Source organism: Physeter macrocephalus, chromosome 5 (assembly GCF_002837175.3).
Source record: "Physeter macrocephalus isolate SW-GA chromosome 5, ASM283717v5, whole genome shotgun sequence".
In the NCBI taxonomy this organism is placed as follows: domain Eukaryota; kingdom Metazoa; phylum Chordata; class Mammalia; order Artiodactyla; family Physeteridae; genus Physeter; species Physeter macrocephalus.
This window is the reverse complement of record NC_041218.1, coordinates 66,007,693-66,032,586: the sequence shown is the minus strand read 5'-3', so window position 1 is coordinate 66,032,586 and position 24,894 is coordinate 66,007,693. Positions and strand designations below refer to the sequence as shown.

The 24,894-nt window shown below is 35.5% G+C and overlaps 1 protein-coding gene across 16 annotated transcripts in view; it reads right to left on the bottom strand.

Annotated features, from left to right (window-relative positions):
* The window catches only part of PHF14 (PHD finger protein 14), a 208,555-nt gene extending 185,229 nt beyond the window's left edge, over nt 1–23,326 (bottom strand). For 3 of the 16 annotated variants that reach the window (XR_003679900.2, XM_007113168.4, XM_028490060.2), the window contains exons 1-4: nt 23,043–23,321; nt 22,430–22,540; nt 14,170–14,948; nt 7,432–7,576 (exon numbers count right to left, since the gene is read on the bottom strand). Coding sequence is in view for 15 of the 16 variants with exons in the window: in XM_007113168.4 (XP_007113230.1) it covers nt 7,432–7,576; nt 14,170–14,948; nt 22,430–22,540; nt 23,043 (1,036 nt within the window). In the remaining variant the exon portion in view is untranslated. Of the gene's footprint in view, nt 1–7,431; nt 7,577–14,169; nt 14,949–22,429; nt 22,541–23,042 lie in introns of all 16 variants that reach the window. The other 13 variants (XM_028490048.2, XM_028490049.2, XM_028490051.2 and 10 more) reach the window with 6 other exon arrangements.
* Nucleotides 23,327–24,894: the final 1,568 nt, after the last annotated feature.

The following is a 24,894-nucleotide window of genomic DNA, read 5'->3' as shown; positions in this document are numbered from 1 at the left end:
TGAAAGAATGCTCAACATCATTAATCATTAGAGAAATGCAAATCAAAACTACAATGAGGTATCATCTCACACCAGTCAGAATGGCCATCATCAAAAAATCTTGGAGAAAAGGGAACCCTCTTGCACTGTTGGTGGGAATGTAAATTGATATAGCCACTATGGAGAACAGTATGGAGGTTCCTTAAAAAACTAAAAGTAGAACTACCATACAACCCAACAATCCCACTACTGGGCATATACCCTGAGAAAACCGTAATTCAAAAAGAGTCATGTACCACAATGTTCATTGCAGCTCTATTTACCATAGCCAGGACATGGAAGAAACCTAAGTGTCCAACGACAGATGAATGGATAAAGAAGATGGGGCACATATGTATAATGGAATATTACTCAGCCATAAAAAGAAATGATATTGAGTTATTTGTAGTGAGGTGGATGGACCTAGAGTCTGTCATACAGAGCGAAGTAAGTCAGAAAGAGAAAAAAATAACGTATGCTAACACATATATATGGAATCTTAAAAAAAAAAAAAAAAAAAGAGGGTCATGAAGAACCTAGAGGCAAGACAGGAATAAAGACACAGATGGACTTGAGGACACGGGGAGAGGGAAGGGTAAGCTGAGACAAAGTGAGAGAGTGGCATGGACATATATACACTACCAAATGTAAAACCGACAGCTAGTGGGAAGCAGCCACATAGCACAGGGAGATCAGCTCGGTGCTTTGTCACCACCTAGAGGGGTGGGTTAGGGAGGGTGGGAGGGAGGGAGACACAAGATGGAAGAGATATGGGGACCTATGTATATGTATAACTGATTCACTTTGTTGTAAAGCAGAAACTAACACACCATTGTAAAGCAATTATACTCCAATAAAGATGGTTAAAAAATAAAATAAAAAATAAGATGATATCATGGAGATAATAAATAAATAAATAATTTTTTAAAAAACTAAAATAATTAAGTAGTGATAAAAGCTCCTATATGGATAAACAACTGAAGGATTGAAACTACTTCTGAGAGGATGCTGACACTGTTTTAGAGAAGAAAGACAAAATTAAAAGCTAAAGAGGAGTAAGAACATGGTCCACCTAGAAAAAAGACAAAAACCAAAAATATCTACGTTATTTGAACCAGGTCACACATCATTATTTATTTTTTCAACCCAGGTTCCAATTAATATGGGGTGGCAACAATGCACAGCAGTGTAAGACTTGACCCAAAACAGCTCCAGGATATATATATGCTGATCAGGCTGCACATTACTGTACTGAGGATTATTGTTACTTTTCCTCAAAAGAGAAATTCAACCATGTAACCAAAGATTATTAAGCAGGGTTTGATGTGGTTTTTTTTCTTTTTCTATTTAGTAGACAAGACTGCTACAAAGCTAGTGGAAGATGAAATAGTCTTCACAGACCTACTAACCAACACAATTTCTTAGTGATGTCATCCAAATGCTACTAAAAAAACTTAAATGGAAAAGTCAGGAGTACATCCATATCAAAACAACCCCTTCTCAAACAAATAGTGATATTTGGTAAGGAATCTTTTGGACTAGCAGTCAGATAAAAATGACCTACAGGAAATTACATTAAAAAGGATCCCAAATACTATATTTGGTATGTTTACTAACAAACAGGGAATAACAATTTTATTAGAACACTATATTAATCATAACTTTAATTCATTAATATACATTGATGTTTAATAACACTTCTCCCTTAAACCAAAACAGATCATTTAAAATCTCCAAAACTAGGAATCTTTCAAGATATTAGCTCTAATACTACTACTAAGAAAAGAAAGAAAAGCTACTAAGAAAGTGAGAAAGAGAATTATATAATCACAATCATACAACAGAAACCCCAAAATTAATGAAAGGGAAAACTATTTATACTAAAGGAAGAAAGTAGTAACAATAAAATTAAAAACTCAAGATTTATTTTTTACTTTGATTTACAATTTGCATCTTCAACTTTGAACATATCTGAAGTTCACAGAATTAACAATACTCCCAACAAAGCAATTATACTACAACATAAAGATTCAGTTTCTGAATAGAGAAACTACTCAGTTTCTCTATTTATTGTTTTCCCTATTTATTTTTTCCACATATTAGCTTGCTCTCAAAAAGCCTACAAAGCATTACACTCAGGAGTATTAATTTCCCTTTCCGTGTCTTCCCTTCTTCCTTCTCTCATAATAAAAATAGTTCCCCTATTCTAATGAGTTAGTCTTGAGAGAAAAATGAGCAATCATTAGCAAATGCTCAAATGCCATCAGAGCCATTTAAATGAGTAAAGAAGAAAAAATGCTACATGACTTTATAGACACAACTTGCTTTTGACCTAAATGAAATTACCACTCAGTTTGACAATCTTCTTTGTCTGCCTTGACTCAGAAAGATTTTTTGGCTGTTTCTAAAAAATCAAAGCTTCCTTAGAAAGAAAGTAGATTTGCCATTATTGAGACTATTCATCTGAAGCACAAGTATCATTATGAACTTTTAATAGCTCTAGACACATCAGGAGAACTAATGGGGTATCCTTCCAGAAATCTACATTCATTTAAACAAGAATCTATTGGGAACTCATACTAAGAATCCAAGAGGTACAAGACTAATTCAAAGACAAAGACAATGTTGGTGAGGATACAGAGAAAAGGGAACCCTCGTACACTGTTGGTGGGATTGTAAATTGGTGCAGCCACTATGGAAAACAGTATGGACTTCCTTAAAAAACTGAAAATAGAACTACCATAGGATCCAGCAATTCCACTGCCGGGTATATATGCAAAGAAAACAAACACTAATTCGAAAAGATACATGCACCCCAATGTTCATAGCACCATTATTTACGATAGCCAAGACATGGAAGCAACCTAAGTGTACATCAACAGATGAATGGATAAAGAAGATCTGGTATACACAATTGAATATTACTCAGCCATTAAAAAGAATGAAATTCTGCCATTTGCAACAATGTGGATGGACCTAGAGAGTAAATATTATGCTTAGGCGAATAAGTCAGCCAGAAAAGGACAAATACCTATGTTATCACTTATATGTGGAATCTAAAAAAACAAAACAGCAAACGTATGTAACAAAACAGAAACAGACTCAATATATAGAAAACAAACTAGTGGTTACCAGTGGGGAGAGGGAAGGGAGGAGGGGCAAGATAAGGGCAGGAGATTAAGAGATACAAACTACTATGTATGAAATAAATAAGTAACAAGGATACACTGTGCAGCACATGGAAATACAGCCATTATTTTGTAATAACTTTAAATGGAGTAAAATCTATAAAAATAATGAATCACTACTTCATACATCTTAAATTAATATAATATTATAAATCCACTATACTTCAATAAATAAATAAGTAAGACAAGAGGTCAGAGGGGAGGGTTCATTCTGATTTGTACATGGTACTAGTCCCCAGGAGACTCAGGCCTGAGTCCAAAATGAACGACCTATAGTACAATAAAACAGGTGCTTTACTATCATAGCTGTGGGACACTGAGACCACATGGCCGTAGCAGCCTGCCTACCAGCAGCAAGACACATCACCCTCAAAGCAGATGAGGAACTATACAGTCAAACACTTCTAGGGACCAGGCAACTATCAAAAATGAGCAAGGGATTTGAGAGAAGACAGTGGTAAACTGAAGACTGTAAGCTTCACCAGCAGGAGGCAGCCATATTCAGCTCCAGAGGATTGTTGCCATAAGAGTGAAAACCTACTGATGTCAGAACTTCAAGAGAACGAATTCCAGAATGTGCAAAATAAAATCTCCCAGTTTCTAAATGTTAGCAATCAATTCAATTTCTTAAAACCATTGTGCTAGCCTTAAAAATCACATCCATGGTCAAACCTATGACCTATGAAGTAGAGATAGTGCCCTCAGCATGATGAAAAGTCAACAACACTAATAGTACTGGTCATGCCTGCATCACACATCAGCAATGACAGTCATGAATACAAGCAATAGTAACATACTTGTGACCATCAGTGGTGATCAATACAACAATGGCAGCACAGCTGCTGCTTTTGATGTTCAACTATTCTGCAACTACTCCAAGAAATCTGAACCACTCCTGGAGGAAAAAAAAAATGCATACATACAACCATGTTGACTGGTCTCAATTTATATTCATTACTAATCTAAAGTGGTCCCTTATTGCTATTTGGTAATGATATATACACATAATATATACATGTGAATACATGTATGTATGTATACACACCCACACAATATTATGTATTGTGTTATTCCCCCAAATAACTATTTTACACCAACCTCTCACTCCACAAATCTCCAACACCTCCCCACCTCTACTCTGCTAATGACTGCTTCCTTTTTCACTGAAAAAATAAGAAGCATTCAAAAAATAACTTCCACATGCTCTGACCACCACATCTAACATCCTACCTACATCTGTATCCATATATTTTCTTTTCCCTCCAGTTACTATGGCTACCTTTATCTATTAAATCTTTCCACTTGGTACTGGATCCCATCCTCTCTAGCCTTGTACTCAAAGCCCTTGCTCCACCAACTGTTCCCCTTTCTCTCCTTATGTCATCAATTGTCAACTTTCTCTTTCCACTGGTCACTTCCATCAGCACACTAACATGCCATATAATCCCTGCATCTGTGGTAGGAAGCCTCTAAGATGGCACACAGTATTAACATTCTTGGAATGTCCCCTCCTACATTTGACTAGCGTTGTTCTGTGTGAACAACAGAATATGGCAGAAATGATAGTACATAGTCTGTTAACTAATTCCGTATCTTTCCCCTTGCTTTTATGTATTTTACATTTATTTAATAAACCATGTGATATAAACATTTTGTCTGTAACCCTTTTTTTCCCATAACCTTTGGGATGGCTTGCCTGCTAGTGTACTGGGGATCTACGGTTGCATTAATTTCCCACAAGACAGGTTTTCATCTTACTCTAAAAACAGTATTTGAGAGCTACCTTCTCTTTTGAAACATCTTCCTTACTTAACCTCCAGGTCACTACTTAAGCTTCTTCTCCTATCTCACTGGCAATGTGTTCCCCATTTCCTCTGATGTGCTAGGACCACTTTACTACTCCCTAGATAGCACATCCAGGCTCACAGTTTTAAATAATATCTGCAGACTGATGAGTCCCAAATTTATCTCGCCAGCCCCTATATCTTACTTAAACTCTAAAAATTTAAAACCAAACTTTTACTCTCTACCTCAAAACCTATTCCTCTCTTGGATCACTGCTATGGTCTCCTAAATGGTCTCCCTGATTCCCACTTTAGACCCACTTCAGTCTACTCTCAACCCAGCAGTCAGAGTGATCCTTCCAAAACATAAATCAAATCATATTAATCCTCTGCTCGAAACTCATGTCGGTCTTCCCAGATCCATCACAGTAAAATCTGAAACCTATGACTTCCAAGGCCTCATCTGGCTTGCCCCCATCTCTGCCTCTACCACTAATAAGCTCACTCACTCAGTTCTAGCCACACCAACCTCCGTGTCATTATACAAACACCCCGAACACGTTTCCACTTCAACATCTTTAGTCACTATTGCCTCATTCTGGAGTGCTCTTTCCCCAAATATTCACATGGTTTGCTCACTCACACCCTTCAGGTCACTGCCCAAATATCACCATAACAGAGAGGATTTTCTGTGTAAACTTTTATAAATACAAACTTTCACCTACCCACTCAACCACCCCCATTCGTAGCACTCCCAATATTACTTTTCCTGATTTATTTTTCTCCATAGTCCAGACCACCACCTGATATATATTTATCGTTTTATGTTTTCATTCCTGTCTCTCTTACTATACTTTAAGCTCCATGAGGTCAGCAATGTCTATATTGTTTATTTTACAGGCCTAAAACCAACAGAATGCCTAGCACACAGAAGGTACTAAACAAACATTACTGAAAATAATAAATGAATGAATAACAGTAATAGGAGACATTCCCACAGTGAGTCTTAGCAGCAAGGGAGGGGAACTTCACATGAAGGCAAGAGGACTGGTTAAAGAAGCACAGGCCCCACAGGTCTCACAAGTCCAGCAGACACCCAGAACTATTTGGGAGGAGGGCTATAATACCAGAAAGGCCAGTAAGAAAAGGCCACAGAAACACTGTTTTGCAGTAGTCATGGCCCTGATAAGAAAAAATTAACTGATAGGAAAAAAGAATAACTTTACCACAGAGAAACCTGGAAGACACCCTCTCAACCAAGTGATCAAAATAACATCACCAGTAACTGGACAAATAAACATTACATGCATGCTTCCTAATACAACACATTGAGAGCACAAGATAACTTCTGTGGCACTCCTGCCCAAAGCACATAACCTGAACCTAATCATGAGAAAACATAAGAAAGCCCCAATATTGAGGACATTCTATAAAAGAACGGGCCTATATTCTTCAAAAATGCCAATGGCATGAAACATAAAAGACTCAAAATATGTTCTAGATTAAAGGAAACTACACAGACATGACAACTGAATGCAATTCATAATCCTGGATTCTATTTTGCTAGAATCAACATTATTGGGATGATTGGCAAAATGTGAATATAATTGGTAGATTATAGTATTCTATCAATGCTGATTTCCTGACTTTGATAATTACGTGATTGTGTAAGAGAATGCCCTTGTTCTTTGTTCTTAAGAAATATACATTGAGGTATTAGGGGTAGAGCTGAACATTTTGTCTACAATTTACCCTCAGGGAGGTGAGGAAAAAATTATTATATGAGAGAAGATAAAATAAATATAGCAAAATGTCACCATCTTGGAAATCTGAGTGACAAGCATATGGAAATTCTTTCTATTACTCATAACTTTTCAAGTCAGAAATTATGTCAAAATAAAAAATTTTAAATAAAGTACAACAAAAAAGTTACATAAAAAAAGGTTCAAAATTCATAATCAGGAAAAATATTTTCAACATATTACAACATATTCAGATTTTAAAAGATGAACTCTACAAATTCTCCTTTCAAGTTCAAAATTAAAAAGTGTAACTATTAAAGAAGAAACTATAATACCACTAGACTTCAACAATAACTTTTTAAATAATACATTCTACTAGACTAACATACTAGACGTTTTCCTATATCTAAATTTCAGTTAAAAACTAGAAATAATGCCATGAAGGAAAATATCATAACAATGACCTTCAAAGAAATACTGATATCCATACCATAATAATCTATTTTAATTATTTTAAAACACATTTTAAATGAACATAATCTGAAAAATAATACCCACTATACTTTGAAAATTTCAAATATCATAAAATATTACAGGAAAACCTTAGTATAGTACATATGTAAAGTAGCTGATATTACTTATATAAATGCAGTATCAACCAGCCATTTCTAAAAGGAAACAAAAACAAAGCAAAATTACCTTCATGGACTGTAATGCCACAATTGTCACACTGAATTATTTCATCAGCATCCTCACTATTATCTCCAAGACAAACACAGCAAATCAGAATATGGTCCATTTTTTGAGAACTCCAGTTTTGACTCTTCTCAAGAATCAGCGAGTCCTAATATTAAAATATCAGAAAATCACGTTTAAAAGATAATTTTAATAAATAAAATTCACACCTTAAATCATTTTATGCATTTCCAAAATTATGCTGCATACTCCATTATTTTAGTAATTTCAAAGTATGCTACGTTTGAGAAGTGAATCTCTTTGTCAACGGACCCTCTAAGCACCCTCTCTCTAATTTTTCACTTCTCTGCAAGTCCCATATTCTCTCTCCTCTAGGAAATATAAAACCAAGCTTATAAGCAACAACCCTTCATCTGCTTTGCCATTCTGGATGTAGTCTGACCCCTGAAACTACAAGAAAGGAAAAATTAACCCACAAGTAATTACTAACCCTATATATGGGTTTTAAAAGTATAAGACATGTTTCCTACACTTAGGAAGCTTATAATCCTATCTTGGGGAGACAAGACACACACATATTAAACAGTAAAAAAAAAATCAAGATAACGTATAAGCAGATATGTATGTGATGGCATATTACAGACTATACTCCTTTAGTGCTGGGGAATCCAGAATTTCCAGGGTCATCAAACCACTGGATGACACAGATCCATGAAAGCCTGCATAGGAAATCTGTGTATACAGGTACAGAAAACCATCTAAAAAAGAATCCAGATTGACTGATTGCTAGAAGAGTCAGAGTACTCTATTAGGTTTATGTCAAGAAATATCTAGTGAAAACTGGTAATAAAGATACCTAGTTAATTGTAATATAAAAGGAGAAAGGAAGATGTATTAATGAATATTAAAAAAATAAAGGGAGGGGGCTTCCCTGGTGGCGCAGTGGTTGAGAATCTGCCTGCCAATGCAGAAGACACGGGTTCGTGCCCCGGTTCGGGAGGATCCCACATGCCGTGGAGCGGCTGGGCCCGGGAGCCATGGCCGCTGGGCCTGCGCGTCCGGAGCCTGTGCTCCGCAACGGGAGGGGCCGCGGCGGTGGGAGGCCCACGTACCACCAAAAAAATAATAATAATAAAAATAAAGGGAAGAGTGTGCTCCATTTAATTTAAACCTTCAGCATTATGAATTTAAACTTTAAATGACAAATTAACATGATGATGTCCTTGTCATATTTAACACACTGGGCTCAGCATTACATATAATAAAAGATGGCACTTGAGTCTATATATTTTCATTTAAGAACTTAACCATATTGAGAAACAAAATAAATTAGTTCCATATCACACATTAACTATATTGTTTCATATTAACATTTTTATATTTCTATATTCTTTTAAACTGACCAATATCCAAAAGTAACATTTAGAGTCATTTCAATAGCAATTTGTAAATAACATTTGAAAGACATGTGACTGTCACAATAACATTCTTTCAATATATTTTCTGTGTAATATATCTAAACTTGCAGCTGATCTAAAAAACAAATCAAAAAAGAATGCAAAAGTTAACAAGGAGGCATCATTTCTCTTGAGAATTCTAGTACTTTAAAATTTTGTATTTTGCTCCCTTTTGTTATAAAACCAAAGTATCAATAGTCTGGGGCTTTGGACATGGCTAGCAAATAAAGATTAAAACTTCCTAAAAAGAAAACTCATGTTTTAAAGTACTTTAGTACAGTGAGCAAAACAAAAATCTGCCCAGATTTTCATCCCATTAGCAATGCTTCAAATGTAACAGCATTTGCCTTAAAGTCAAATGTTCTTGGGTTTCATTCTCAGCTCTCACTTAATAGCTATTGAACCTCGAAGCTGTAGTTTTCTCATCTGTAAAATGGGATGATAAAAATAATACCTACCTCATCAGGTTGTTGTGAGACTTTACAAGATAATGTATGGCAAGAATGTTCCCGAGACATACTAGGTACTCAATAAATGTTCATTCCCATTCTCCTTTCCTCTGTACTTCTTTGTAGGTGGTCCAAAAAGAGAAACATGAGCTGACCATTTACTACACTGGGGAATCTTCCTTGGAACCCCAAAAGAAAGGTTATAAGCCTCAATTAACACTGGTACTTTAAATATTTTCCCATGTTAAGTCCAAAAAATTTTTTTCTTAAAGTACCACATCTAGGTTAAAAAAAAAATCACAGACCAGAAAAAGATCTAGCAAACAACCAGAGTTTGATGACTGAGAGGCTACTCATGTTTATGGGCTCTGCCAATATTTCTCTGGTGGAACTACAACAACTAATCAGCCCTTGAAAAAATAGGTTTACCCATGGTTTACCCATGTGAATGTCTACGGATCAGAAAAACTGGCATCAACAGATAGTTCTATTCCATTATTTTCCTATTTGGCCATTTTGCTCAGAAAAACAGTAAATGTCTAAATTATCTCTATTCCATTTTCTCTCTACACATATTATCATTTAGAGGCAGAGAAAACAAAATTAACCGGCAATTTTGACCCTCTGATCCCCATCATTTGAGACTCTTACTAGACATTAAATACAACAGATAGAAATGGGGATAACTAGAGTCCTACAATATTACCCTAACCAAACGGCTGACAGTGTTTCAATGGGAAAATCTACACAATACATCCTCTTAAAAAGTTATCTAGGTTGTCTTCAATAGATCAAACATGGGATGAAGCGCACTTCTGATCAGAATACAAAAGTCAATTTAGTATCAATTTTTAATAGCATATTTCTGAAGACATATCATTTTTCAAGTTTCTGGAGAAAATATTTAAGCTAAAGTTTTTACCACAAAATACATCATTTGAAAATATGATTTTTTACATAAAAATAGAATTTGGGAAAATGCGTTTTGAATGGCACATCTAGAATATAACTTTAATATTATGGAATAATTTAATGGACTCTAATGGTAATTATTAAGATTAAATGGGGCACTATAGTAATAAATCAATGACTCATTGTAAATTATTTCATTTTTCTCCTTGGGATTTAAAATTTACACCAAAAATGATTCTGCCCAGTGTTCTTTATCGGCTCTTAAATATGTTTAGTGTTTATTTATATATGTATTCCACAAAGATTATTATAAATAACATATACAACAGGGCAAATTCTAACTAAGCTATATGTGTGTTTAATAGGAGCAAATTCCAGCACCTTTCATATAAAACCAGAATTAAAAGAATCCTATTGCTCTGAAAATGAGAAAAAATTATTATACCACGTTTAACCAATAGTTCTTCCTAGAAGTTTTTAAAGAAGGTTAAATTTTCAAGAATCTCAAGTAATTTTTGTACAATGTTAAAAATTGATTTTTTTTAGGCTTTAGAGCAATTTGGTTTATTTTGAAATGTATAAAAAGACAAATGATTAATAAGTCAGAAGCCCCTAAAAGAAATGGCTATTTAAAAATTTTGGCAAAATGTTTACATTTTAATTAGCAAAATTCAGATGACAATTGCTATTTCTTCACATGGCAAGACATCGAATCCATTTAACATTATGAAAAAAAAACAAAAAACTTCCACCTGAAAATTTATACTGAGATGATTTTCTATCATATACTAATTCTCATTCAAAGCTCTAGTTTCAAAGTCCTGAAAATGGGAACCATTATCTGAAAGTACTATACAGCCCTCCCCAAAACATTTATTTCTGAAAACTAAAGGCAAGATAACCTTGGTGACTCCCAAAAACTTCAAGATAAAAGTTTGAAAAAGACATGTAACCGTGTTCCAACGGGATTGTTTCAGATAGCACTAAATTCAAAAAATGCCATAATGCCACTGACAAAGGTATATGCCCATGTGAAGAAAATGCAGGCTATCAAATGCCCAAATCTAGAACAGTAGTTCCCAAAGCGTGGTCTGGGGAACTCTCTTCCACGGGATCCAAAAGGTAAATACTAAGGATATTTGCCTTTTCACTCTCTCTCATGGGTGTATGGTGAAGATTTCCAGAAGTTACATGACACGGGACGGTGTCAACAATCTAATAACTTTTGTGTTTCTATACATCTCATTTTTTTAAATTTCTGAGTTTTAACTGGAAATGGCAAATATCAAAAGATATAACCTATATGAATAATAATCAGGGTCCTCAATTTTTAAGACTATAAAGGTGTCCTGAACCAAATAGTTTGAGGACCACTGCTCTAGAGCACTTCAAGGCCTACAGCATAAGCATGGTAAGACCATTAAGAGCCAATAATTATAAAAGGCCTCCACTCAAAAAAAAAAAAAAATGTCAAATTCCCCTAAGAAATTTCAAAATTATGAAAGTTCCTGGGCATCATTTACACGATACCCAACACCACATCCCTACAAAAGCACCTGACATAGCACCCAAGAAAAAATTTTCCTGCTTATAGACTAAATACAATTCTATTATGTATTCTAAAACCACATTTTCAGCTACCTCTATTACAAAGTAGTATTTGAAAACAAAGTAAAAGCATAGAAAAATAAAACTTCAAATATAATCAAATATATACATATTAACTAATGAACTCTTGGCAAGGTATCACTACCTAAAATAACCAGGAAGATTAAAATACAAACACTGGCCAGAAGACAACAAGGATTACCTTTAGTCATCTTTTTTACAAAATCAAGATTATAGAACAGGAAATTTAGAAATATAAAATAATTTCGATTAGTTCCTTCTTAAAATTTAATATCTAATTTAAGTGACATTTACGGACTAGAATCATCAAAAATTATTGAAGAGTTTGAATAACAGTCTTGGAAAAAAACAGTTATCAAGCTTTCAGGTAGAATATTATTAAGGGAAAATTAACCTTATATAAATTCTTCTACATTTCTGCATAGGGTAGAGCAAAAGGAAAATTAACATAAATTAACCCAAAAGGAATTAATTTAGTTATTATAAGAATCTTCTTGACAACTGTATCAAGGCACTTATCCAAGAAATGCCCTGGAATCTCATTCCTTTCAGACTGTTAACCTAAATAAATAAAGTCCCATTATTTACTAAAATCTCTTCTGTTTAGTAGGAAAAAAACTAAACAGCACATGTGGCCTTTAAATGCATCATAAAGGATAGTCTACAATCTCTGAAGCAATTTGTTATGTATTACAGATTATTAACAAATGGATAATTTGTATACCTTTTACATGGCAAATTTCTAGACATATGCAGGTGTTCCCCCACACCTTAGCATAAATCTAATCCATACTGCCTCTATCCTAGCCAGCCTCCTTTCGTGAATGTCAGGCTAATAAAATTTAAGAACGTGATACTGCAGAAGGTAACCTTAGTCAGCAGATACAGGTTAGTATTAAGCGCTATAAAATAAACTGGATACATGTTTAAATCAAGTATGAACAATTAGATTTTACATACTTGTTTCCTTAAATTGGAAATATGGAACTGTCTGTGCTACATCATTATGAATACAATACCATATTCCAAATGACAATTTTCCTTTACCTGAAGATAGGAATTAAGTAAGCATTGGAACCAGGCAACGTTCTTCTTAAGAAAATGGGCAACCTGGAAGTTAACCAATGTTTATAACGTAAAATATAAACTGCTTCATCTCTACCGACATGTAACACCTCCTAATCTGCTATATATTATTTTGGTAAAACACCAAATTTTTAAATGAAACTTTAGAAAATCACTGCTATGTAAAATTTGTAAACAGAAGAAATGTAAAAGGACAAATAAAGCATAGAAGGAAAATCCTTCTACCAATTTAACCTATTTCAATAATATGAAAAAACAAAAAAATAAGTGCTTGTTAAAGAAGTGAATTTTTAACACTATAAACACATTAATGGCATGACAGACTTATTATAGTTCTACATGTGATGTAACAGGTACATCTACATGTAAGACAACAACTCAATCTTTCTTTTGAAGAAAAACATATACATAAACACACAGACAAAGAGACACAAATGTGTTTGACTGAAGAGTCTTGAATGTTGCATCTTGGGCCCAATGGATAAACCTAACTTTCAGTAGTAGAACTTCAAGTGGAAGAACTGAGTCATTACTGTAGTTTTATGATAGTAATGTTTGTTTTAGGATAAGAAATGTTTGTTTGTTTTCATTTCTTTGTAGAGAGAACTTATTCACTAAAAATATGTAAATATATAGTTTGTATTTACTCCCATACATCTAAAGCAAAGATCTGGTGACTATTCAGATGGGTGCTACAACTGAAAAAGGAATTAACCTTTAAAATGAATCTCTAAAAGCCTGAGACAATCATTAAGTTGTTTGTTGCCCTGCTCAAAAGTATTCTAGAAGTCTAAATTTTTATGCGGATATGGATGTAACTAAGTTAAAAGAAAGGTGACCTTTGTTTTCATAATCCACTCAGCACCATTCAGCAGTCCTATGAACAATGGGGTGAGAGGAAAGAAAAGGGAAAGGAAAACTCTACTATTTCCCAAGGGCATGGACATGGAAATATTTCTCTAAGTATAGAGACCGAGCTCCTTGAGGATGGTGATTGTGAGCTCCTTGAGGACGGTGACAAACAGCAGATACTCAATAAAGGCGGGCTGACCAAATGAATAAATGTTACAGTTAGAGTGCTCACTCACTACCACAGCTGTCTATAACAGGATTTCAAGGAAGCCACTTAATATAACGGGTAGAATGGTTTAGAGAAGAATTCCCTTTTCCCCAGACAGACAGATATCATAAAAATTGGGTTGATCTACCTCATTACTCTTGCTCTGAGATAGTGTCAGGCTATCATTGGTCAGTTCCTCATCATCAGCACTGTTTCTGCTAAGAACTTTACTCTTCTTCTTCTTGCAACCCCCTTCACTGGCAGGGCTGCTATGATCTTCATCATTGCCTTCATCATTCTCATCCTCATCACTCCCACTTCCCTCATCTTCATCATCCTCATTGTCTCCATCACTTCCTTCCTTCTGAGATGCAGATCTTCCCTTTCTTTTTACTACAGTGGGTCGCCAATCATTGTCATCTTCACTATCATAGTCATCCATGTCATTCAGCTCTTCCATGGATACAAAATCCAAAAGTGGTCGGTTGCGACGAAGGTTCCACTTTTTTGGCTCACTGACTTGTTCCTCTGTAGCTGTTGTAGTGGGGACTGAAGGAGATGTGTTAGCAGCAGGAGGACTTGTGGCTAGTGTGGTGGAAGCAGCAGAAGCAGCCACGTTATCAGATGTTGTTGCTTTTTCTTTATCCTTCTCTCTCTCCTTCTCTTTATCTTTTTCTTTCTCCTTCTCTTTTTCCTTTTTCTTTCTAGGTCTCTCTCCATTCTCTTCTTCCTCCTTCTTTTCCACTTTAATTAACTGTTTTTCTGATGATAGTACTTCTTCCTCTGCAGAATTTTTAAGTTGTTCTTCTTTTACTTTAATATCTTCATTCAGTTCTTCCTCTAAAATATTTTCTTCAGAATCACTACAGGAACCTTCTCCACTGTCCTTTGAAGGATCTTCACTTCCATTACCACTCCCTTCAGAATCTGTTGAAAATATGAGAAAAAAAAAAACCACACATATGTATATACATACACACACACACACACAACGCTGACACAAATGAAACCACCAAAATTTGTGAATAACTTGCAAAACAATATAAACAAATTTAAGTCAAAGAATGGTAGACATTCCCAACCTGATTAAATAATAAATCAATGAAGCTGGAATAATGGTTCTAGTTCAATATAGCACTAATGAAGATGAATATATGTAACTCTAAATTAAAATATGCTTTAAAACAAGGACCACTATTTTGTGTCATACATCTCACTCTATACTTGGTACCCTAGAGGCAATTTTTTTCGAAAAGTAAATGTGCTTCATTTTAAATTGAGCACTTGATTTTAACTTTATGATAATGTAATACATACCAAATTGTTCTTCTCTTACATCTTTCTTTCATAAATTATATGGGCTTACATGCACTGAGTCACATTCAGAACAAGAAAAATATGACCCCAAAACTTTGTTCCATTTATCTCACTCTTTACCCAGCAAAAATGAACATAGATATTTATGACAGTCAATTTGTACCACATCCCTAATATACCAATCAATTTTAGGATCACCAAATACACAAGTGAAAAACAGACAATAGCAATGGCACAGAAAATGGAAGTTGCAAGATAAGTTATCAATTTTTCTGATTATTAGGATACTGTTCTTATCAATACAAGAGTTACCTAAACTTGCAAAAATTCTAGGCAGTAACTACTACAGACCCTAGAATGAAAGAGATTAATGCATTTTTTTAAAACCTAATCCATCTCGGAAATGAGTAAGCACAGTAGTCACTAAAAAGATAGGCTGAGGACATGAAAGAGTTCATGCAGGACCATAAGCTTTCTAGTAAGTGCCTTCCATTCCTGTCTAGGGCAGCTCAGGCCCTCTTAGACCAACACTACTCAGTAACATTCTAATCCTCTTTACACATAATCAAATAAATAAAAATCTAAAATATTTGTGGAGAGGGTTATTGGTGGAAGGGGAGCAGGAGGAAGCGGGAAACAAACCAGTCACAGTCAAGTTGTAGCCAACATCAATAGTAAAATCTGTAGGGTGATGAATATTTTGCACCTATAACCAAGATAAGGGTAATAATAAAATGGTGAGAAAAATTCATGTTTCCATGGCATTTTAATTTCTGTTAACTCAACCAGTGTTAGCCTCTATAATTACCTGGGTGTTCAAAGTAAAAAAAAGTTGTCTGTAATTAGTATCTGGTTTCTAAAATATCTCAGAAATCCTTTACAAATGACGGATGAAAAAAATCCTGCAAGTTAAATCACATAAAAAATAAAGACTAACATTTAGTGGATGTTGATTAAACCTATAAAATCACTGTCCATCTCAAGATTATCATCCAGGTGCCTACATCTTATTCAGGACTGTTGTGACAAAACACTCTCATCCTGAACAATCTTGTAAAAGACACAAGAGCAATATCATGTAGGCCAACAATCCCTTATTTGAATTTTGGAGCCACACATGTTACAGAATTTAGATTTTTTTCAGATTTTAGAAAGGGAGCATGGTGTATGCACAATATATTACGCTAACACCTCCAGTAAGGTCTATGGTACTATACTGTAATCAAATACATTACATCTGCAGTGAAAAGTATGAATATTTACAAGTATAAGTAAACGCTACAAATAAACTCCTATCAGTTCCAGTCAGGTTTTACCATCAAATAAATTCATGCCAAACTTAGGAAACATCTTTGGATTTGTGAGCTTCTTAAATTTCCAAAAGAGCGTGGACCCAATGTCACTTACAAATAGGGGACTTATTTTCAGTCCAACAGCTCTACAAATCATTAGGAAAAGAAGTGATTTTTTTATACCACTCAAAACAATTAAATCCAACCTACCAAGAAAAATACCCCTGGTAAAAAATAATAGTTCCTAGATATTTTTAGATAAGGATATAATAATAAGCAGAGTTGACCAAACATTTCTAAGGCAAAGACAGATCCTTGTGCACACTGACTAAAGCAAGCAATGCTATAATTAACAGCCCTGGGAAATGGAGAAAAGGAACTTTTCTTCTGGATTAACCTTGTAGAATTTTTTCTTAAGTAACTAAAAAGTACTCCTAATAATTTTTACCAATAAAAACGTAACAGTAGGTATAAAAGAACGATCAAGTGGGGCACAAACGTGGGCTCCTGATCAAAACTGAGACCAATCCAACTTTGCTATTACTTGTAAATTTTACAGAATGTCAAGAATTTCTGCAATTTTGTTTTGGTTGTTGTTGCCAATGCCAATCGATTATTTTTAAAAGTTCAGGGCAATTGATACTCTTTGATTCTGATTTTGTTTTGTTATCATGCCTAAATAGAAAGCAGAATTTTAAAAAGATTTAAATGCCTTATATTTGTTAACATTATTAGAAGAATGTGAGATTTTTCACGAATTAAACCCTAGTAGCTTACCCAGCCCTTCATTCTCCAAATATATCACATTATCCATACTCCAACTGCTGGGATCAGGAATATATCAAATTTTATCTTTCTTTGATTTCTGAAAAATAACTTCTTCAACTGATTAGTCATAAGTTCTTTTTGCTACATACGCACTTGAGGGATGGAGATAAACAATATTTAGTTAGGGCATTACTTAGTAATAATGACAATGAGAAAATCACTGTCCTTGGCTGTCTATAACTCTATTTTTGTAGGCTGTAATGAAAAATTTCCCATTCCTACCAATCCAAACAACATTTTAAATCCATCACTCTTACAACCTTAAATAAAAGAAAAAAGTAATAACAGACTAGAGAAATAAACCAGATATTTCAAATACAGCTATCTTAGGCATAAGAACAGAGTTAATTCTAAGTCTACAATAAAAATGTTTACATTAGAAGAAAAATCTTTAAAATGGAAATCCCTACCTCCTATTCAGTTAAAAAAAAGGTAACCTCTCTCAAACACAATATATCAAAACCTCTCTAAACAGTAGCTATTTCAGCCAACAGTTAAATGTTTTACAGTTACAGAGATTAGAAACCAACCTTCAAGAATCCCTTCACAATATTCAATGCTTAAGTTTCCCCCATGATAAATATAAAATAATAAAATCAATATGATTTAATTCAGAGTTTTATGTTAACTTTGCAATATAAAAAAATCATCTTTGTTCATCAACCTTAATTATTTAACTATTCTGTTTATTGATCTGGTGCAACAGTAATTAGGATTATAAATATATATAAAAGATAACAGACAGATCATCAGTCTACTATTCAGTTATCATCTTGGAAACATTTTTAACTCATCTAGTATATCTCTTTCTAAAAAGCCAATCAGTCAACACAACTCATCTTCTACTTCTGACTCCAGTTCCAGCTGTGTCATTTTACATTTTCTTAGAGATCTAGACCGGTGGTTCTCAAGTGGGTACAATTTTTCCCACAGAAAACATCTGGCAACGTCTAGAGACAGTGGTTGCCACAAAAGGGCAGGGTTAGGGTAGGGGTTAGGTACAGTAAATGCTACTGGCATTGAGTAGGTAGTGTTGCTAAACATCCTCCAATACAAAAGACATGCCTTCACAACAAAGATTTAACCAACTCAAAATGCCAATATTGCTGAGATTGAGAAACACTGGTCTAGCATGTAAGACCTCAATTTGACCTCATTCTACTTCCCCAGGCTCATCTCTTCTACTATGCTTTTACTCGAAACCTGATCTCCATGTATAAACGATATTTCCATCCTCCACATTTTTAACACCTAATGTTTCCCCTACCTAGGTTGCTTCTCTTTCAGTTCCTACTTCAAGTCTCATCTCCTCAAAGAATCGTTGTAAATCCAGTCTCAAGTAGTCCCATCTCCTTTGAAAGACTTTAACTACACAAGTGATTGGTCATGCCTTATAACATCTATCTGCTATTTTATTTAATTATTCTAACATTATCATTATTTCTTTGTGAATTCACCATAACATCCAGCAAAGTGCTTTTAAACAAAGCTACAGTTGGTCAATGAACATATCTTGATCCACTTAGCCAAAGGCAGTTAAGCACAAAATACTACCAAGGCAAACTCTCAGCCTGACTCTTCCAGCTAAATTGTTTTCTGGCAGTTTGGACCAACTAAACTATGGCTCAAGATCTAAAATTAGCCATCTTACTTTGGCTAGGGGGGTTGGGAAGACACAGCACTGCTATTTTGTCTTGTTTAATAAAAGTAATATATGCACTTATTTTCATAATCATTCGTTATGTAGATTACTAAATGTAATCAATCCTATCTTAAATGTCTCCTATCCTATACCCAATCTTAAGTCCAAGGCTCAAATATAACCACTTTAACTAGGCCAAACCATGAAACTGCCAATAATCAACTGTCTTAGACCTATAAAGCTGATAATTTCATAAGGTACCAGCTCACTTTTCTACATACAGTTCTTCCGGTGGTTACCACCATAACTCTAACACACTTACACACTGTTTTAGGACTAATTTGAAAATGTATTTACTGACTGTCCTCAATCAAAAATGAGAAATTTAGCCCTACTTTCACATTAAAGATAAAATAAAAGATGATCTATTTTCAAAAGGTAGAACCTGATAATTATTAACTGTTTATATAATCACTTGTCAATCTTATTGGCAGGTCATTTTTGAATAATATTTATCTTTATCTATGTTATCATCTGAGAAGCACAAAAATAAAATTATGTCTATCTGCAAGGGTGATAACTTTTCAGAAATGTTTATATTTATTCTTATTTATTTATTCATTTACTTTTGGACTGCACTCTGCAGCATGTAGGATCTTAGTTCCCCAACCAGGGATGGAACCCACACCCCCTGCACCAGAAGCTCAGAGTCTTAACCACTGGACCACCACGGAAGTCCCTCTATATTTATTCTTAAAGCCAAACAGAAATATGAAGTTTTGTCGTCAGAATTTCAGAATTCAAAACGAAAATCAGAAGAAACTGATGCATAGAATCAATTAAAAACTGAGGGCCACCAATCTAACCATTTTAACATTAAGTTTGAAGGAAGTCAGTGGTTCATTGAGTTAGTCATGTCTACAGATTGTTCTGAAAGAAGCTATGATCAGAAAGATTATTATTATTACCTATAATTAAAGATTATTATTTAGCTATTATTTCTCCACCTCCAGTTTAATCACCTATTACTAAATAGAGCTGGGATCCCACAACTTCAGCATGTTTGGAAAACAGTGATAAGTCTAATGTTTTATTTCCTGTAGGAGTCCAACTGTCTTATGCAGAGACGAGAAAGGATTCAAGCAGGAAACACTGGTAATCTAGAGTAAGCCAACATCTCAGCTATGGGAGACAACAATGCACCTTAACCAAGAGTGTAAAATACGACTCAATTTCTACTAATACCTATTTCAAACAAAATCATTTTCTACTAAACTCTCAGTTATGATAACGTATCAAGAACTACACAAATAAATCTGTGACCTTTGGGGCCCAGGAAGTAAATTACAAGTATAGCAGACTAGGTAACAGAAAGTATACATTTTTGAGTGCTTTTAGAGAGATTCAAAAAAAAATTATCAACCTAACAAAACTCATTCTACCACTGTCACAAGTAACAGATAATTCCCATCAACCATGATTAAGCTTTAACAAGGTCAGGAGTCTCTAATTTGCTTGATACCAAAAATTATTTTGAAAAAGTAATTTGTATCATTAGATTGTCTTAACCCTTGTAAAGGGAAGTGATACATCTCAATAAACAAAAAGAGAAAAATTATATACAAAGTCAGGATTTATTTTCATAAAAATAATTGTGGAATACTTAAAGAAATAAAGCTTTGGAGTTTTTCCCTAATGGTATTCAAATTAAGTCATAACTTCTGAGACCTAACTATTTTTGTCAGTTTACAATCTCAATCATGACAAACCAAAGCTACATCCTAGCCAAGAATATTCTTTTCTGCCAAGGTTTTCACCAAGAGCACTAAAATAGGTTTGAATTTTACTTCCTTTACCTTCCCTTTCTTTCCCTTCTTTGGAAGTACCAAACAACAGTAAATGAAATGGGAGATGAAAGAGCTGAGAAGTAAAGGTTTAAAAAAATTGATCAAGATAAGCTTAACTTTTGATTGCTGGAGGTAACCTCAATTAGTCACCTTCATACAGTAAGTAAGTAATTTCAATTTAAGATTACACCTATCTACTTTTAGGATCTAAGCAATAAAAAATTCTAAATGTTGGGAGTCAAAAGAATTGGATTAGATCCATTTAGGCCTAAGTGGCCTCATGCAAATTCCTTAAACTCAGTGCCCCTGTTATCTGTCAAATAATATCTCCTCCACAGAGTTACTGTAAAAATTAAATGAGATTGTGGAAACAAAAAGTTCTCGGTAAATCACAATGCAAATTCTGCCTTGCTGATGCCATTAAAAGTAAAATAGTAACAAAACACAACCAAATTTCATCCCTTCCTACCATACCGAACAGAAAAAAAAAAAAAAGAAAGAAAGAAAAGTAAAAGAAAAACCAGAGGAAAGGAGAGAGATATGACTAAGCATCAAAAATTCTCTGGAAGAATATTTTAAAACTGTTAAAAAGATAAAACTGAAAGGGCTCTAATTTCTCACTTTATTTAAATTTCTGTCAAAAGGGACAGAATTAAGTAATTTTTATTGTTCACGTATTTGTATTTTTCACATAAAATATTTAAACATAATTTGTATTTCTCAGATTCCTGCAATGAAAACTTTATATGTATATGTGTGTGTGAGTTACAATGAACAGAAGACAAAAGGAAAACCTCACTTTTCTGTTCTTCAATTTTATACCATGTGAATATACGACTCTTTAAAGAAGTTTATTGTTCTTAAAATCACAAAATATAACGAGCAAGCACGCATACTTTGTACCTCATATTTTTAAAAGGCCCAATCCACAAGATCCAGCACCTACCAAAGTACAACTTTTTTTTGGTCAATTCTATTCTGGTATAAGAGCTAACAGACAAAAAAGCAAAACTTCCCTCAAGAGGACGCCAAGTGATCTGAAAAGAGAACTCTGTTCCTGGGCTGTTCATGGCTCATGTTATTCTCAGGATGTCACTCTACTTCAGGATATCTCTAGATTTTTTTCCCCTCTGTCCATAAAATAAGCATGAATATATTTTAAAGTAAGGAACAGAGAAAACACTTTTGCATCTTTGTATCTTTTTGTTTTTTAAAAAGGTATAGTTGATTTACAGTATTACTGCATCTTTGGAATAAGGCCTTCTCTGATAGTTATCTGAGTAAGTATCAAAAAAACAGAAGCAGTGACAGTATCTAGTGATACGATCTTAGGGAAAGGTGGGAAATAAACAGACAAAATAAAGTTTATGTGCTTTAACTTTATACTGGCATTTTAATTAAACGGATTCTTTTTAAGAAAAGTCTGAAAATCAGCTCAACTGCAGAAAGCTGGGAAAAGGGAAGCGAGAAGGAAACATTTACCTGAAGCATCTCCAACTTTAAAATCACTGTCATCTGAACTATCATAATCGAGAGCTTCTAGCAGAGAAGCTGCCAAAGGCTTCACCTGCCTCCTCTTGGAGCTGCGATCCACTGTTAAGAGAAAAACATTACACCGTCATTCATAATCACGCTAAGCACGGGGGAGAGCTGTGGTACTGAGGGAAGGTACAGATGACCTCGTGCAGGTGGTGCAAATCTCTGTCTTAATTCAGTTCTCAGCAAAAGGTGTGAGGGAAGGTTGGGGTGGGAACACTGGCTGGGGAGGGCCGGGCAGATCCACGAGCAGCTCCAGCCCCGAGGTGCAGCAAAGACGAACCCAGGCCGACCAAAATCGAAACTGGCCCTCTTGAACACCTTGCTTCTGAAACTCGTTTGTAATCCCTCACTTAGACATCTTAACAGTCAATAGAAAATGCAAAGCCCAGGGAAGATGAAAAGCTATGTTCATTCCCACGGACCGTGGAGGGGGAGCGTCCACGAAGGGTTCAGCTTCCCGCAGGACACTCCCACCCCCGCCCTGCTCCAGCCGGCCCTGACTTCTAGAAGGGCTGAAATGGACCTGTCGCCCCGCGGACGCCTCCGACACACTTACTAAGGAATCCGAGGTGGTCGTTTGGAGTAGACCTAGGGAGAGGCTGCGAGAGCCCAGGCAGCGCCGAGGTCGAGGACTGAGACCAAGGAAACGAGTCCAAAAGATGCTATTAAAAATAGGCGGCGCCGCGGACCAGACCGGGGCGCCCCAGGTGCAGCCCCGCGGTTTCCCTCCCGCCCCCCGGCCCCTGGTCCTCGCAGAACCGACCCCGGCCGCTAGCGCGCCTTCCTTTGGCGCTTCCCCGGCCAAAGGCGCCCTCCGGCCCAGGCAGCGCGGCTAACCCGGCAGCCCTGGGGAGTTAATTTCCCCTGTTAAAACTCTTAGAAAAAAAAAAAAAAAAAAACGAAAGAAAAACTTTATTAGCCTGCAACAAAAGCAACAAAAGACTCAGAATTTACACAATCCGAGGCCGGTTGCCTAAAACAATAGGGAAAGCAACGACCCGGATACAGCTCTTTACAGAAGGAAGTGAGAACACCAGGCAGAGAGCGGCCCTAAGAGCAACAAAAGCCGAGGGCGCGTGCGCCGGCCTCGCCTCCGCTCTCCCTCAAGGAGGAGGAGCCGAACGGAGCCGGACGGAACCGAACGGAAGCCGAGAGGGAGCCAAGAGAAGCCGAGTAGTGGGAGGGGTGGGTAGAGAGTTCTAGACCCTCGGCCAATAAGTCCCTGAGGCCCGGCCCTCAGTCCAAATCCGTGGAAGGCCAATTTTTGTGTCTGACAAGACGGAGCAGGATGTGTGTCCCCATGAATGTGGAATAGTGCCTTGCATACATTTAGATAATTTTTAAGGTGAATTTTTAAATCCATAAAAATATGAGGAGAGTATGTACAATCGGATGTCAGTCCTTCAACAGTTTCAAACGCCACATTTATTCATATAAACGTTATTAATTATTTTTAATAACAATGTTAAAAATGTTAGAATCTGAGCAGTATTAATACTTTTTAAATGTTTATATATCAAGGATAGAGGAAAATTTGAATGAAGCCAATTCAGTTGATTCATTTATTCCCCAGATAGACATTGAGTGATAATGTTTGTAACATGGGGAAATACCGTGTCACAAAGGACTGTAAATGAAATATATAGGAATCAAATCATACATTGCAGTAGTGGCGCTTATTCTTTAAAGAAAACGTGTTGAATTCTTTTGTAAACTGGAATTAAATTTTATAACATTAAATTTGAAAAATTAGTAAATACCTATACAGTACAAGTCATGGGATGATTACATACAGGCTGAACCTTCAGCAAGAAAGTTGTTTTCCCTGCCAGAGCTTAAGGTACAGTTGAGGATACAAAGAAGTCAGTGAGCAATTGCTATCTATTGTGAAAAGGACTGCCAGAGAAAAAGTACACATGCTAAGTCTTCCTGGAGAAAGTTATATTTAGATCCAGACATAGTGTCTGAACTGGCTGGAGAAGGGAGAAAAAGAGACAGAGGTTCCAGACCAAAGAAAGGACATGTGCAAATGACCAGGACAAAACGAGTATGACTAGTCAGATTCCCTGAAAGCTGGACTACCTCTAGTGCCTCAGGATATTCCACCGCAATAGTAGTTACTGCAACCTCATATTTCTGTGTTACTACTCAGTGCTAAAAATGCAGTCTCTCTGACCCTCCTATCTCTCTGAACCTTTAGTTCCCTGACCCAGACTACCACTGCTATGTACCCACTCAAATCTTTCTATCCTGCTGAGGAAACTTCCATTCCAAAATTTTAAAACCTTAGTAAATCCTTTTCCGTTTCAATGATAGTTCTTGTACCTCCTTGTATAAAGTGGAAAGTTACCCTGCAGCCCCCTCAGATGGAAGCCACTCATTTTCTCAACATCCTAATGTGGCATCTG